Source organism: Oenanthe melanoleuca, chromosome 13, assembly GCF_029582105.1.
Source record: "Oenanthe melanoleuca isolate GR-GAL-2019-014 chromosome 13, OMel1.0, whole genome shotgun sequence".
In the NCBI taxonomy this organism is placed as follows: Eukaryota; Metazoa; Chordata; class Aves; order Passeriformes; family Muscicapidae; genus Oenanthe; species Oenanthe melanoleuca.
In genome coordinates this window covers 15,027,829-15,044,785 of record NC_079347.1, presented here as the reverse complement: position 1 = coordinate 15,044,785, position 16,957 = coordinate 15,027,829, and the positions used below count along the sequence as shown (strand labels likewise).

General features: G+C 40.3%; 1 protein-coding gene across 3 annotated transcripts in view; it reads right to left on the bottom strand.

The window, feature by feature from the left end:
* SLIT3 (slit guidance ligand 3) overlaps positions 1–16,957 on the bottom strand; it is a 463,613-nt gene that overhangs the window by 117,524 nt on the left and 329,132 nt on the right. For all 3 annotated transcript variants that reach the window (XM_056502336.1, XM_056502338.1, XM_056502337.1), the window contains 2 exons: positions 9,153–9,296; positions 6,525–6,688 (listed from right to left, as the gene is read on the bottom strand). In XM_056502336.1, the coding sequence (XP_056358311.1) occupies positions 6,525–6,688; positions 9,153–9,296 (308 nt within the window). The remainder of the gene's footprint in view (positions 1–6,524; positions 6,689–9,152; positions 9,297–16,957) is intronic.

The following is a 16,957-nucleotide window of genomic DNA, read 5'->3' as shown; positions in this document are numbered from 1 at the left end:
ACACAGTTAATTAAGAGGACAACTCCAATCTCAAGGGAGGAATCCACACAGCCCTGCACTCTGCCCACATGGGGAATCTAGGATAGCTGTGATATTTGGATGCATCTGTGACTCAGGAGTCATCTTCCCTCTTCCCAGTGCCTCTTTACTATAATTGCAGATAAGGATGTTGGTGGGTAACAAAGCTGTTCAGATATTTTGCTTTTTTGAAGACTACTTCAACTCAAAAATAAAATGAGGCAGAGCCTAAAATAAACTTTCTGACTGAAACACGTCAATTTACTTTCTTCTTAAGAGCCATACTCTCTGCCAAACAGACCCACCTGTTCTATGTTAAGCTTATGCTTCCTTGAATGAAATGGTTTCCATTCTTTCCTTCCACTGCAGAGCCAGAACCCTTCACCATCGTGTTCTTCACTAGTGAAGGCTCAGAGTAACTGAGACAAATTTTAACATAAAGATCTGAACTGCTATCAGAGATGTGCAGAAAAGGGAGGGCTATAATCAGTATCCACTACAGTCCAATTAATTTAACAACAGCAACACTTTCACAGTACAAGGGAACACAGCTCCATTACTATTAGTCATAGCAATTGTATTGTGTTCTCTAATGACTTCAGCTTCAGGAAGAATTCATGCAAACAAAAGCCCAAATATTTTCAGTTTCAGTGTACCATGAAAAATTAATATTCATAATTACAAATTCAGTGTAGGATTTAATCCGCAGGTGATTTATTGGTGTTAAACAACCTTCCATTCAGATAAGAATAATTCTTACACACCACAAACATATTTTCAGCTTGGGAATATTCAGAGGGTTTCTGAAGGTTGTTCGGGGGAAAACAGGGGTACAGAATTTAACTGACAGAATTTAACCCACAGAATTTAACTGAATGAAACCAAAATGTACAAAAAACCCCAAAGTAAACCAAACCAAACCACAGACAGAAATCTGAATGCAGTTTCTCAAATCACAAGAAGTGTTTACTATCCATTTCCCTCAACAGCAAGGCAAAGCTGTGGTGACAGAAGTGCTGGAGCTTGGCCTCAGATGAGATTTCCCACTAACATGAGCAGGTCTGGAGCACCCAGGGCAAACCCAGAGGCTTGCTCAGGAGCTGCTGTAGCCCCACACACCATGGGCAGGATCACCACATCCCCAAAAACGTGCTCCTGTAGCACTGCAACAAGGCAGACAGGAGCAGGTGGATACCTGTGCTTTCCACCAAACAGAAAATACTAAGGGCAGGAGTGTGAGCCCATGGTCTACAAATGACTATTTGCTTATTAAAAATGAAAGGAATTTGCAAAGTTGTCATCAGAGTGATTGGCAAATTATGGAACAACTGGAGAGTGTTTCAATCAGATAAATTATGTAAGATCTGGGTTAAATTCTCCTCCCTTTCATGACTTTTAAACACTGGTTGAGGAATAGCAATGCACTGCAGCTGAGAGCTCAAAAATCTTAAACAGTGTTTGCACATCACCAGGAGCAGAAAGGGGGACATGAAATGTGTGAACTGCCACAGGGAGGACACTAAAGCCCTGACATGCAGGACTCCATCCATGGCAGTTCTGTGCTTCTAGAGGTGCAACAATGCAGAGAAGAGAGAAGGACTTTTCAGGTGATTACAAGAAACAGCAAGTCTGTTCCAAAGCAGACAGGTAACCCAAGGAAGGTGAGTGTGTATGAAGACAGAAACTGGAAAGGACACATAAAGAATTAGGAGAAAAGCTGCAGTTAGTGAGAAAAGGTTTTATCAAGTGCCTTGAAAATTATGAGTGTACAAAAAGCAGATACATTACTACCTAATAATTGGGGACAACATGAGAGAAATTACACTAGCCCTAAATATGCCATTTTTGGACCCAAATGTACCACAAAGGCTGACTTTGCTTTGGGTTGAGTTAACAAGAAGTCGTGTCCAAAAAGGAGAGAATAATGCTGGCAGATGGTTCATTTTCCTCCTCCTGTTCTCCCCAGTCCTTCTGATTGTATAGCACTGTCTGGAACTGAAGTAACTAATTAAAGGCAGTTAGACACAATGTATGCAGGAGGAAGCAATAAGGCAGGCTCACTTCAGAGTATTTCAAATAGCAATCTTCTTTATAAAAGTCTTATTCCTAAGAATTAGAAGATAAAGAGCTTTTGTGATGTGATGTTTGTAGAAACACATTGCTTTGATCATTATCAGAGATAGTTTGTGTCAGTACAGCAGGTGGAACTTTCATTGCTTTTGAAATGCACAATATACTGAAAAATGCAAACATATCTCAGGGAGAAATAGATATACAGCTGAATGCAAGGGCAATTCTTTCCAAAAGCTATTTCATACACAGTGTCACACAGCAATCAAGGAACCTGCCAAGTCTTGAAGTGACAATAAGCTACCACAGAGACGACACAATCTGCTCATAGATTCATTTCCCTTACTCCTAAAGCCCAGTGCTGCCTTAGAAAACAAAACTGATCTGTAGTGAACTTAATCAAATGCTCCTGGGCAGGATATTTGTGTTGATCTTTTTTCCCCTTATTCATATTAAGAATGGGAGCCTCCAGTGACCTAAGGCTGCCAAGCACCATTGGATCCTTAGGTGGTCAGAGTGGGCAGATGCAGCCAAAAAGAAAATGATCACCAGAATTTCACTGTTGCTACTGAAAATGACAGTATTTCCCTTTTCTAAACAGAAGAGAGAGAGAATTAGTCACAGCCTGTCCTTCTGATTTCCCTTTCAAGAAAACATCTCAGATTTTTTAGTCTCAGATTGTATAGCTGTAGGGAGACAGTGGGGCAAGCTGGAGATTTGTTATTATTGTGGTGCACTGCATCAAATGGAAAGCAAAAAAATCACAAGACATAGTATCTATTGCAATCTGAAGTTTAAACATATTTGATGGTATATTCAAAAGCTTTGCCTGTCTCACAGCCCTGGGCAAAAATATGTCCTGTTCCCTGCTGTTCCTTCATTTCATGCTATAATGCTTCCAATTCTCCTTTTAAAAAGAATTATGTACATTATCTACCTGTTGCACAGAAGCTCCTCTCTATGGCCACTCATAACCTTTGCAGATGTTGCTCCATTGTTATCAGTAAAAGCTTGAGTCATTAGGTTCTGGGAGGAAATAGCATCTGGGAAAAGTGCCTCAATTGAAAAAACTGATCAACTGAAAAAAAGAAAGTAAGTACTTCTGGCTAGATGCTATCTAACAGGATGGGGGGATGAAAAGTGAAGGAAACAGTGTGCAGAATGAAGTTTTGTAGATCTGTCTTCAGAGTTTCATTTAATTATCAAATACAGTTCTATTTAGCCCATCTGCTTCTGTGTCCTCTTGACATTGCCTTCTTGATGCTCCTCTGCCACTTCAGACTGATGAAACCTCAAACATCTCAGCTGTTCTTCCCCATTCCTGCTAACCACTCCTCTCTCCTATCCTTAGAGAAAAAGCACTTCCCTTTCTTCCCTTAATTTACTGAACAGTCACGTTTTTTTCTCATAACAGGTCCTTTCTGATAGTCCCCTTTATGATCCCAGAACCATGGAATGGTTTGGGATGGAAGGGACCTTAAAGATCATCCAGTCCCACTCCCCTGCCATGGATAGGGACACCTTCCACTGTCCCAGGGTGCTCCAAGCTCCATCCAACCTGACCTTGGACACTTCCAGGGATCCAGGGGCAGCCACAGCTTCTCTGGGCCAGAGCCTGCCCACCCTCCCAGGGAAGAATTTCTCCCCAGTAACCAATCTAAACCAACCATCTTACAGTTTAAAGCCATTTCCCCCTTGTCCCATCACTATGTGCCCTTGTCAAAAGGAATGTGGAAGACACACAGATCATTTCAGGACAACCTCAGAATTTTATGACTTTAAAACTGTCCTTCCCTCGATGCCAAAGTATTAAGCTCATCTAGGCTTAACTGCTCCTGGGTGTGATTCTGGCACTGCCTGAGTATCTCTGTTCCCACAGCTCACACTTTCTGTGCATTCTCAGCTCTTCTAAAAGGTCAAAGACTCTGTGAGGATAAAATCCCTCACATTTCTTCCATAACCAACCCCTCACATTCCCTATGTTTTCCCCTCAAAAAAAAATGTTCTGACAATTGACATGTACTAAATGTATTACACAAACTACATTAAAATACCAGGATCCTAAAAAAAGAACCCTTTGAGAAAGAGTTGCACATTTACAGAAGAATTGAAAATGAAAATTGTTTTCTCATACACTGAGCAGAAGATGTAAAAACTAGAGAGGGAGAGAGAATCCCAAAGACAGTGAGGACACTGACAAGTTACTAAGCCTTGCCATCCCAGTGGGATTGTGTCATCCTGGATGACAAAAAGCCCTGCCCAATGCTCTAAATGAAGATTCATACCTCATGGACATTTCTGCCCAAAGATGTGCTGTGTTAGACCCTGGGATGAAGCATATTCCTCAAACTGAAGACATGGAAAATTCCTGCTAAATGCCAAGCCTGAAGCAGCCATGATTCAAAGGGACAAGATGAGTATAATAGGTACCAAGGATATCTGTTCCATGGACTGACTTAGAAACTAAGATTTTCTAAACCATTAGATGTTCCCTGTCTCATGTGAGCAGACAGTGAGTCGAGTTCAATGTATCTCATCACCATCTGGAAACTACAGGCAAGGATCTCTTCTCTATTGGGCTTTTGAGCAGCATTAGTTTTCATCCAGCTGAAATCTTTGTTCTGGAGCTGTTCAATCCCTGCTCTCCTCCTTCATAAGTCAGGTTTATGCCTTTTTCATGTGGTTTTGATATAGATGTGGAGCTGGAGACCCAGGGAAAAACAGCCTAATGCCTCAAGGAAAGGACCCCCAAGATAAAAACTCACACAAGATATTATTCTCAGCATCACTAGATACTGGGTTCTGCACTGTAAATCTTCTTATGACCTCCCCTAAATGGTGTCAGATGGTGTTTGCCTTCTCCAATTGCCTGTACCTTTGTTCTAAGCATGCATGCATGCACATAACATTAATTCCTCTAGCCCATTAATAACAGCAGAAGAGAATAACAATGGCAAATTGGGTACAGGTTTATACAGATCTGTTTCTGCAGGCTGCTTTCCTTTCTAAACTATATTTATGCATTTTAATTTCTTTAAATATGAATATTACTGGCTAATTACATTGTTATTATGATGGACACAATCCAAAAATCTAGATAAAGTATGTCATAATTTCAGGCCTGATTATAAATTTTGTGGCTTCAGTCAGGGATTGAAGACCTTAACAAGCCTGCCCAAGAAAAGCTGACTGCAAATGAAGTTATCTTTATTTTCTTTCCCCCATGAAGGGAGGGTTTAGCTCGGCACGTTGCTCACAGAGGCACACAGATCACAACAGCTTGTTTTGGGCTGCTGCCACTCAGCTCCATGCTGCATCCCCATCTAGAGCCATTCATCTTTTACCACCAGGAACACAATTAATCATGTTTCTTTGCAGAGGAAAAAGAGAAAAATCATAGTAATTTTCATAGAAAACACCGCAAGGTACTCCATCAATAACAGTAATTTTTCTCCTCAGTACACACTAATAGATTTGCTTACTGAAACCTGCTTGTCTTTACATTACACAAAAAATGCAGTAATCCAAAATAGATATAATCAATATAAACAATAGGAAAAATACATGAAGAAGCAGTCATCTGCTTAGTTGAGCTGTGTAAGGCATTCATGTGGTGGTTCTTTTACTGACAGCTGAACCATAAATAAAGAAGAGATAGGATTAAGAAAAAGCTCTTTATGTTACTTCGGAGGTTAATTCCAGGTGGAAACATTTTTCTGTCTCATTCACAACACCATACCTTTGCCTGAATTATTATGTACCTTTTAAATCAAAGCTTGCTGAAACCAAAAATCTTACCAACTTTGGTGGCAATTTTACTGGAGTTAGTGTGTGTTACTTAAGGATGTAAGGCAAATGAATGTATGAGAGCACATGAATCGATGCCAACTGATGCCATTCCCTCATCCCCAGCTTCACTCCCAACCCAGATCAGAAATGCCCATTGCCAGTTGTAGGAAAACCTCTTACTGCTCTCATCCTTTTAGGTGGGGGAACTAAACTTCAGCTCAGCTCTCATTAGGTCAGTAAGAGCTCTGCTTGCATACAAATGACAATCCTGTCAAAATACAACATTTCCTACATGGATTCACATATATTTTCATTCTTTTCCTTAAATATTTCATAATTTAGTAAGTTTTTATGATTAAACACCACGAGTTTTATCTTTTTTTCTTTTCTTTGTTTTTAAGAGAAGACAGCTAGAGACCGTCTTTTTTTTTTTTTTCTTTTCTCTCTCTCTTTTTTTTTTTTTTTTTTTAAATCCATAAGGTAATTGGCTCTCTGTCGAACTAACCGAATTTCCCCAAATTTAATTTCCAAAGATGCTCCCTAATATCCATTACAGCAAACACTGTCCCGCAGATTCGATTAGCGGGCTCTCTGGAGCTGCTTATCCCTGAACGGAGGGCGCAGCAGAGGCTGGATAAACGAATTACCTGAGCAGCGGAACTTCTTGCTCTTGATCTGGCTGATGCGTTTGTTGGCAAGGCGACGGGGATTGCTGCAGCGAGCGCCGCTCGTCTCGATGGGATTATCCTGCAGGTAATCAGCCAGCCACTTCAGATGGCAGTCGCACACAAATGGGTTCTGAGCTAAATGTCTGCGAGAAGGACGGCATGTTTAATCAGGAGTGACCTGTGACACCGTGCTCCAGCGTTGTTTTTTTCGCCAACGCCGAACCTGAGGAGCGGAGCAATTGAATCGGCGCCCGAAATAAAACCCAGCCCGGGCCCGGCGGCAGCGCAGGGAGCCACACGTGAACGGGGATCCTGCGAGCGCTCACAGCTCGCAGCTCATTACGCCTGCAGCGAGTCCTCACACCCAGGAAACAACAACCGAGGTAGAAAAGCCCCCCTTAAAGGACACAGACTTGCTGCTGTCTCCCAAGTCCCACTGATTCTCCTGAGAGCTTGACATGCACCTTACCTGAAAACCATTTTGTATCCTGGTTTAAAAGAAATCTTATCTTTACTACTGAAGTAGTAAAGCACCTTGGATCTTTGAGCAAAGGCAGAATTTTTTTGCAAGAGTGAAATTAATATTTGCACATGCTCATCCAGTGTAATAGTACTTCCTTTATATGCAGTTTTTCCTGAAGCAAAAGGTTTTAATTTAAAGACTGAAATGTTTAGGCAAGGTACAACTGCACTCTATCCTTCACCAAAATTTGCTCAACTTGTTTCCTATGAAATTGGAAATAAGTATTATACCATTGATTTTAACTGGGCATTTAGACTTTAGTAACAGAAATCTGCTGGAGCATCTCAGAAAGAAACAGTGTTTTTCTGCTGCTGTTTTATTTTGCTTGACAAAGCTGAGCACTCTGTCAGCAGAGTTTGTCAGGTCTTTCCCAGAGCCCTGTTCTAATCTCAGCTCAGCTAACTTGCATCAGTCCCTCTGACCTCTAAGGGATAGGACTCAGCTCTCCAATAACTGCAAAGACAGGTTAAGAAAAGACAGATGTTTCAATTTGGTTTAGACAGAGGTATAAAGTTATAGCCTCACAAGAACTCTCTCAGTCTGTTACTGTTTCCTACTTGTAGAAACTTCTTTTCTGTTTGCAGTTATATTTATGAACTGTTGCTGAACAAAATAAGTGCAAAATAGAACAGGGCAATGGCAGTCCAGGACAGAGCATGCACACAGAGCATAAGGGGCCTGAAGAAACTCAAGATTCCTGTTGCAGTAGAGCCATTCCTGCTGTGAAAGGTCCAAAGAACAAAGAATCACATAAAAAAGAATTTGGGTTTGGTTTTGCAGCTCTAGAAAAAATGCAGAAGATGCCAATCATTTGGAGTATTAAAGTGGAAGAATGAATTTACATTTTTCCTGAAAAAGTGCCTTGGTGTGAAGTGACAAGTATATTCTAAGCAAGGGCTACCAGGAAATCCAGCAAAACCCCATGGAAACCAATGGGAAATATTCATACACCAGAAAAACCCTGTAGACACCTATGGGAAATATACCTAAGTGCTATAAACATCAAAAAAACCTGCTGTTTAACCTGACAAACCTTATATACCTCTGTAAGAGAGCCCTCTCTGTGGCCTCAGTTTATGTGTGTCCATACACAACAAGCTGCAGCAGCAGAATGCCTGGTAGAGCTGTGGGGGCAGAACTGGGGGTGTTGCACGTGATTATTACAATGCCTTAATGGTTTGCAGCAATACACACTGGCCAAATATGTGTTGGAAATTCAGGTTATGTTTGTGGCTGCCTGAGGATGTGGCAGAAACTCTGCTGCAAGAAATCATTCCTGTCAGCTCATTTGTATATGATTTAAGACATTTATACAACTAATTCAGCCCATGCATTCCCAGTATTGAAATATATAAATGTGCATTTGCATACAAAAATTGCAGTACTATAGCATGTGTACATAGACACTGCAGTATACATATATATATATATATATATATATATATATGTACACACACCCATGCATATTTTAATACTGGAATATCAGGCTGCCAACTCCAGCTCTGAAGGAGTACTATTTACCTTATTATCTTATTACTCACAGCTTTAGGATGAGACCTTCTTCTATAAAATACTGAATCATTTCTATATTTTTGCTTCTGATGCCTATTCCACTGCCTCCAAATGCAAAAAATGTTTAGTGGATTTTCTTAATGGATCAAATAATACAACATATCATTCCTCTTAAGTGGAATGTCAGCTGAAATGTGGTTACAGAAGTCATGAACTGCACAGCAGGATTCAGACCCTGGCAGGAGAGATGCCAACTCATTGGCTCATTAAAAACTGTTAGGCAACGATCCTAACAGAATTTGCTGTTCAGATCTTATCCAGAGTGAAATGCACACATTATCTCCCCAACAAACATCCTGAGCTTCACACAGTTCTGACATTTCTGTCACTAAGGGCAGGCTGTGTCGATCCTGCCCTCGCTGAGCTGATGCAACACTTCTTTTTCTTGCTCCTTTTCTCTCAGTGAGGGAAGGAGGGGCTCCTCCAAATTGTCTTAATGTCAGATGCAAAGCCAGACAACACCTTTGGTGGGAAGGAGAGAGCTGTCATTTATGATATGCCTGCATACTCACAGAGTCTGGATCGATCGCAGAGGTGCAAAGAGCCCCTTGCTGATGGTCTGCAGTTTGTTGTCATAAAGAGATAACAGTTTGAGATTATGCAGACCTTGGAACGTGTTCACCCTCAGGCAGTTGATCTTGTTGGCATTGAGAAGCCTGAAAACAGAGAAAAGGTTTAGAATTCATTAATCTTGTAATAATCAAATATAGATAGATTGGACTTTGGGGTTAAATCTTAAAAAAAAATTTAACCTAGTCACTAAAGCTAAACCACACGCAAAGGCTTCATTTGCCTGTCACATTTAAAAGGTGAAGAACTCACAATGGACATGAGTGCTCTCATAGCTGGAGAATATACAGACATATAACAGTGCTAGCCATCTTAAAATACTTAAAAGCTGGGGTTGGGCGGGGCTGTATGCCTAGCCCTCTCACAATTTGCTCAAAATTCTACACAAAGATTTAAGAAAGCCTTCAGCTTAATATACACAAGAATATAAATGACTCCCCACCTTGCTATTCCATGCACACACAGTCCATGAGAAGAACCCTAATTTTTCTATTTTCTCTACCAGCAGCTGTCTTAAGTCTAACTGAAATTCTGTGAGTTTTAAATCTTTTGATAAGGAGTGCAGGGTTAATTTGATAATGGAAGATTGAAATGATGTTTTTACTGGGAGACAAAAAGAGGGAAGTGTAAGGTCTGGGCTAAAACTTGCTGAATGGAAACTCAGTTCACACCCAAGGACAGCCAGGCAGGGGCCCAGGCTGTCACAGGAGCTGAGTCCTCAGTCCCTGTCCTTGGAGGTTTTCAAAATGACACCAAATAAAGCCATGAGTAACCTGCTCTGACCTGATAACCTGGCTCTGCTTTAAGCAAGGGTTCTCTATACAATTCTCAAGTGATCACTCAAGGTCCCTTCCAGCCTCTACTGTCCCACAATTCTATGAATTCCAGTCACACCAGTGGAAAAGTGGAAAAGCAGCACAAAGGCAATTTAAATACTATTTTTAAAAAAATGTTTTACAACTACACAGCAACCAGCTGGTGGAACTAATCAGTCCAGCAAGAAAATCTTGGACAGTACTTGTGCAAGTTTTGTTAGATTACCCATCCAGAGTTCTGTCCCATGTAATAAGTGTATATACAAGCCCAACAACAAGCTGCATCTCCTGCTGAGACAATCAAACACAAGAACACTTAATTTGTCACTGTCATCTGCATAGCTGGTATCTTGCACTTAGAAAGGAAATAGGCAGGAAATCACCTATTCTTCGTAGCAAAGCCAAAATCACATTTTTTGACTACAACCAGCCTGAGAAAAATGGTAAATTGCAAACAGTATATGTTGTTAAATCAGCTCTCTTGAGCAAAAAATTCTTCCCTTGTCAATGAATTTAAAGAACTAAATATTACATCATTGTGACTCTCTCTGAGGCAGCACATTAATATGAAAACAGAACACATGTATGTTTATATGCAAAAAGGAAAATATATCCTTTATTCCTCAGCAAGCAAATGCATCATTTTAAAGACACCCCTAACAGCACAGGGAGCTTCTATTCTCAACAAACTGCACAGACACCACTAAAGACAAGAGGGCAGCCACTCAGGAAGAAACACAAGCTTGTTAGCTGCATGTGATGCTTTTCTTTTCTGTTCTCCAAAAAGTAATTCAGAAGATGCTTCTTCTGCCTTTACATTCCTGAAACCCTTGGAACATCACACGTTCATTACAGTTCTCTGCTGTTTTTTGTTTTGGCAGAGCCTCCTTACTGCAGCCAAAAGTTACAGTGTTTGTGACACACAGGAGATGAAGCAGACTTGGGCAGCATGGAGAGCTCCAGGAGAACAGGAAAGCTTTGGAATGAGAGGGCTCCAAAGGAGAATTCCCCGTCCCAGCTTACAGGAAAGTCAGTATCAATTTATCCAAATTTTCTCCTTTGTACGTGGGGAAAATTAAGTCTGACATTTGTTAAGACAAAATCCCATAGAAGGCAATGATGGATAAATGAGGTTACATTTTTGCATGAACTAATAGCTAAAACAATTTTATGAAATCATAAGCAGCACTAGTATGACCTCTCTGGAATCTGTATTTCCATGACACCTAATCCACACTTCTGTTGGCTCCCTCAAAAGTAAAAGGGTAATTTTCCCATTGGGTTACAGGAACAGCTCCTCCTCCTTGACTCCAACAGCAAATGCCAACTCTTCCTGCTTGCTTGTAACAGCCATTTGTGTGTCCAAACCAAAGCAATCTTCCTCCTCTTGGATCTCACACATGCATTTCTCTTTCCAGCTTGTAGAGTATCTTATCCAAAAAGAATGGCTTAACAAGGTAATAAGAGGCAGGACCAGGTACGGACTTTTGAACAATATCCTAGACATGCTCTCAGGCATCACAAATCCTTTGGTTTCTACCCCCTGTCCTTTTGCACTGGTCCCATCCCAATTTTAGGAAATGCACTTCAGCTTGGTTTGGCTGTCCTATGACAGAGGCTTGGCACCTGAGCTACCCAGGAACAAAACAAGTACATATGAGAACAAGTATGTATGAGAACAAGAATGTACTTCAATTTATTTTGCTAGATGCTGATTTTTTTCCCCAGTATTATAGTAATGGCTTATGTTGCAAGCAGTACTTGTAACAAGGCATAAAGCAAAAATGAAAACAATCTCAAAAATAAGGGAATTTACAACTGAACCACAATTGTATTTCCACGTGTGGGTAACCTGTAGGTTTTCTTGGGATGCCTCAGAAGTGCACAGCAGAGCTGCTCTGGGCAGATGATGTTCTCTCCTGTGCAAAGATCAGGCACAAAGTCTACATTACTGATCCATCCCACTGAAAAAACCCTCTGAGCAAAACTGGCCTGCAAGTGCAGTGATTCCAGATTCATTCTCCCATTAGTTTCAACAAAACATGAATAAACCCCATGGAAAACAGAATTTACAGTGTGACGAGGTTTCCTGGCACGGATTTTTGATGATTATGTTCATGGTGATATAATCTGTGATATTTATTTAGAGCCAAACACTGAAAATGAGAGCAAGTGATCCTCTCTACAGCCACAAATACGGAGGCACACACTCTCCTTTAAGCATTTGAGTAATTTGGAATAGAAAAGTAATTCTGCAGACTGTTTAGAAGTGGGAATTCAGGTCCTAAACAGCTTTTCTTAGGTGACAACATGTATTCTGTATATCACAGATAGTCTGCTCAACAGAAATACAGGTGTAGCCTTATGAGGTGGATGGTGAGTTACATTAATGACTTATTTCTGCTCAGAATCAGTGAGAAATGGGGGAGAAGTGAAAAACTGAGGAAGCAGAATACATCATCCCTAAAAATTTTTTCCTCCTACTTACTGTGAGTTAGATGATGACTTTTGGCCAGAATCATTAAGGTTCATATTCCTTTCAAAACTCCCAGTTATTTTAAAATATCTGCTATGAATATTCCCCTCTATAAATCTCTTTACTTAATCTTTCTTCGTTATCCCAGCTCCACTAATGACATCTAACTTTGAATTAGGTACACAAGGCAGGCCTCACATGGAGTTAAAAGTGGTTTTAAGAGGATTTTTAAACTGACACAAAGGGAGATGAGAAAAACATATTCCAGGAAGCAGAATCTTCCTTGAACATTGAACCAGGCCATAAAACATACTAAGGGTTCCTTTACAGGACTTACATAAAAAGAAGGAACAACATTTAATGTGGAGTTCTATTTTAGCAGAAATTACATACTATTTTTTTTTTGCACCAATTCATGGTGAAAGTAAATTCCACTAATTCTCCTATTTTGCTATTAGCTTGATTGGATGAGATTTACACACAGCCTCCAGATGTGGGGCACCATTCAAAAGGAGGTTAAATATTCAAGTAGAAATAAAACCTCCTGCTACCCAGAGGGATGATGGATTATTAACTCAAGTCTCCACTTTCATCCCTCTGGATACGTAAAAAACCTGAAGAAACCTCTCACAAGCCTTGGACCACCACAGAATAGGGAGAATGGTTAAAAGCCTTGTGGTTTGCACACCACTGAAACAACGAGCTGAGCAGAACACTATTACAATTCCATGAACCCATTTCCTGAAAAAGTGGATTTGTCCACACACATTGAAATAATAACGAGTTTCAGCTAAGCCCTTGAAATGAATGTGCACTGAATTGGCTCTGTAATTGTATCAGCTGCTCATAAGCACCATCTGCATAATTAAGATGGTCCCATAATTGAATTATATGCCCAAGCACAGCTTCAAGTGATTAACATTTAAATAACATTCTGAACTCCAAACCTAAAATGACTGAAAAAATTGTTTTTTAAGAGCAAATGGGAATGTTTATATGGCTTTTACCCTTGGCCATGTTTGTATTTTTATCTCAGTGAAGTCAAGTAATCAAACTATCAGGAAATAACCACAAAACTTGGAGAATCAACAGCAGCCTGGCAACCCTACACGTGCTGGTGACTGCAGGCTGGCCTCTGGTGCTCCAGGATAGAGCAGGAACCATCCTAAATACATGAGTGAGCCTAAAGGAAAGTGCTGGGGAGAAAAACTGCACTGAGGCACTTTAAAGCTTCTCTTCCTTTTTCACCAGCTTTGTGTTTTGACAGCAACGACAACACGATGAGAATGAAAATGTTTGGCATCCCATGAACTGGCTGGCACATCCCACATGCCAGACTCCACTGGGGAAAATGAGAACTCACCAGAAAAAACAGATATAAGAGGCACAGGAGACTTGTAGGGGAGAGGAGAACTGGGTAACAGTTTTGCCTGGGTAACAGCAGAATACAAATTGAACAGGCATGACCTTAATAAAATATCAATAGTTGAAGGCTTCACCTACATTTAGAGGCACTATAAGGCAGCAAAGAAAGAATTCTCTGCAGAAAGCTTTCCTTAGCTTATACAATACACATTACAGGAGGTCTAGAAAAAGTTAAGCATGCATCTTTCAGAATTTTCTCTTGAAATTGATAGGGAATCAAGTGTCATCCTTGATTTAATACAATTTTTCATGGGAGAACAGCTGAAGTGTCAATACAGCATCTAGTCAAACACTTGGTCATCCCAGCAGCCAATGACAAGCAGCATCTAATGACAGCATTGGGTGTGCCCCTGCCTAGTTATTGGCAAAATAATTATATTAAGTTTCAGGAGCATTTTAACACAGTCTGGACTTTCAGGGAGCATTTTGATTGTGTCTCACTGTGTTGAGATACTTAAACATCTAGTAAAATTTACATTTTCTAATGTGATGACTGACCACTGAAGAGTCTGTCAGTGCTTCAGTTGATAAAAACCAGCATGAAATCATCATCATGCTTGCTTAACCAGCTTCAAGTGTTTCTCCATGTTCAGGAAACTGGATGAAGGTGATGACAAATTTATTCACAGCAAATTAAAATGGAAAAATCGCAAGCTGATAATGAGTCAAAAAGGAAGCACAGACACAGTCTAGCAGTCCTGTTTTGGTGGGAATTTAGAAAGAGATTTCAAAAATTCCTTTTCTGATCCAAAAGGCTGCAACTCTGGTTGAACACCACCCACGAAACAATCCTGGGGTACTTCTGTCACTACCTGCAGAATTATAAACACTTATTGTCACAGCACCCAGACTTCTGTTATTTGAAATTCAATAGTGTCTAACTTCTGCCTGCAGGTAAGACCACAGCTGATTCTAGATAACCACATGACAATTCGGATGCACAACAGAACAAACACATTTTCACAGCTCTCAGGGCTAGCAGAGTTAGGTCTGTGTGTAATAACAACGAGGAGCTTCTGTCACTTTGGAGCACTGGCGTCAGAGGGGCTGCTGGATCACTCTGACGTGGGGATGAGCAGTTGTTTTGGGAAGCTGCATGCAGCCAGGCTCACAAGTGACACAGGCAAGGCAGATGCTGCTGCAATCTTTCATTAGTGCTTGACTGTAATTGTATTTCTGAGTCTGGCAGATGCTGCTTCCTCACTTTTAACAGCAGCTATTGAGTTTAGTAAGATTACCACAATAGCAACCTAAATGCAGAAATCTGAAGGAAAAAAGCTTGAGGCAAATGGCTGGAAAGCAATCCTAAAGCAATTAAACAGATCTGTGCAGAGAAGCATTCTGTCCTGGACTGGAAGGATGAGGGTGGCATAGTCTCTATGCTGTAGCCAGAAATATTTTGAATAATCAAGAGGAAAGCTCATATGCCATTTTATAAGAATTTAGGTTCACAAAGCCCAGAAATGACACAGGTTGCAAAGGACCTCCAGGTCACCTGGTCTGAAACCCACTCAAAGCATGACTCATTCACACACAGTTAATGCAGATCACCAGATCACAGGATAATTCAGAATTCCAGGAAGCTACAGTGGTTTCTTGTGCTGATAGGCTGCCAAAACAGGATGAGCTACAAGGTCAGATTGGGCTACCTTGAGCTTTATCCAGTCTGGATAAAGTCTGGTCTTTAAAACCTTGAAGGACAGAGGATGCACAGCTTTCTGGGCACCCTACTCCTACTACCTGACATCATTGGGAAAATGTTTGCCCCTTATGTCTAGTCACAAGGTCTCTTTTTTTTTTACTGCTAGTTGTCTATTCTCCATGAGAAAAAATAAGAACTCCACAGAAAAAGATTTTATACATCACTTAAAGCCCAGATCACTATGGGGAAGCAAAAAGACTACTGTGCTGTTAAATACTTGTAAATGGAAAATTGTATTTTCTTTATTCTGACATTTCTGTACTGTTTACATTGATGATTAATATATTTATGCATACAACAGTGCAATGTATACAGTGCCAAATATTTGAATTGATGTACATTCTGTTGTTTTTAAACACTCTATATGAGTTTGTACACCACAGCATTCTCCTTGAGATTCTACCAAGCCCCAAAAGTACACAATAAATAACTGGTAGATCCTGCTTTGAGCTCTTCAGTACTGTGATTCAATTTAGAATTACAAATCAACACAAGCACTTCAAACTTGGCAAATCTGCCATGAAGATACTTTCCAAGCAACCTCACCAGAAAAGATCTGGGGATACCAAGTATCTGCCTTATTCATACCAGAAAAAACAGAATAAAAAGCAAGTTAGGAAAAAATAATCACTCAAACCAAAATTTGACCAGCTGAATTTTGGGAAGACTGATGATAGCAGCTTCTGAAAGTACACACATGACTTGTCACTTCATACAAGTCTATTTTAGGGTCAGCTGAAGTTGTAAATATTATATCTAGTTCCAATTTTAACCCATCTTAGATGAGTGATAATTTGTCACCACTTTTGACATCACTTTATCTGTCAATATGTCAAACTCCAGGCACCAATGAGATTATTGGTCCTATCCAACTGCAGAGTAGAGTTTTCCCTAATGACCAGATATTAGGTGAAGGAGGAGAAGGCTGTCAGCTTTTGGCTTCGTTTTAATATTTATTTTAATATATATGTACCACAGGAGTAGATCTCCTGATGTTTAGCAACATCAAAACAGAAGATTTTTCTATGGGGATTTTTCTTGCTCAGTAAAACATGGGGATCACAAGCAGAAGATTTGGGATCAACTCTCCTGAGCGCTTGCATGGTTACTAACTATGCAAAGTAAATTTCCTCAAGGAAAAGCATTTATATAAAACTGATATTTGCCAGAGATTTGAAAAATGAGACTTCCTCTCTCATATTATTTTGCTAAGCAGGCTCTTTAAACAGCAGAGATTTTATGGCTGCCCTTGGAACCAGAGCAGCGCAACGCGCACGGCGTACGGCGCAATAAAAGGTCCCAGAATGTTTGGTTTAATGTGGCTGCAGG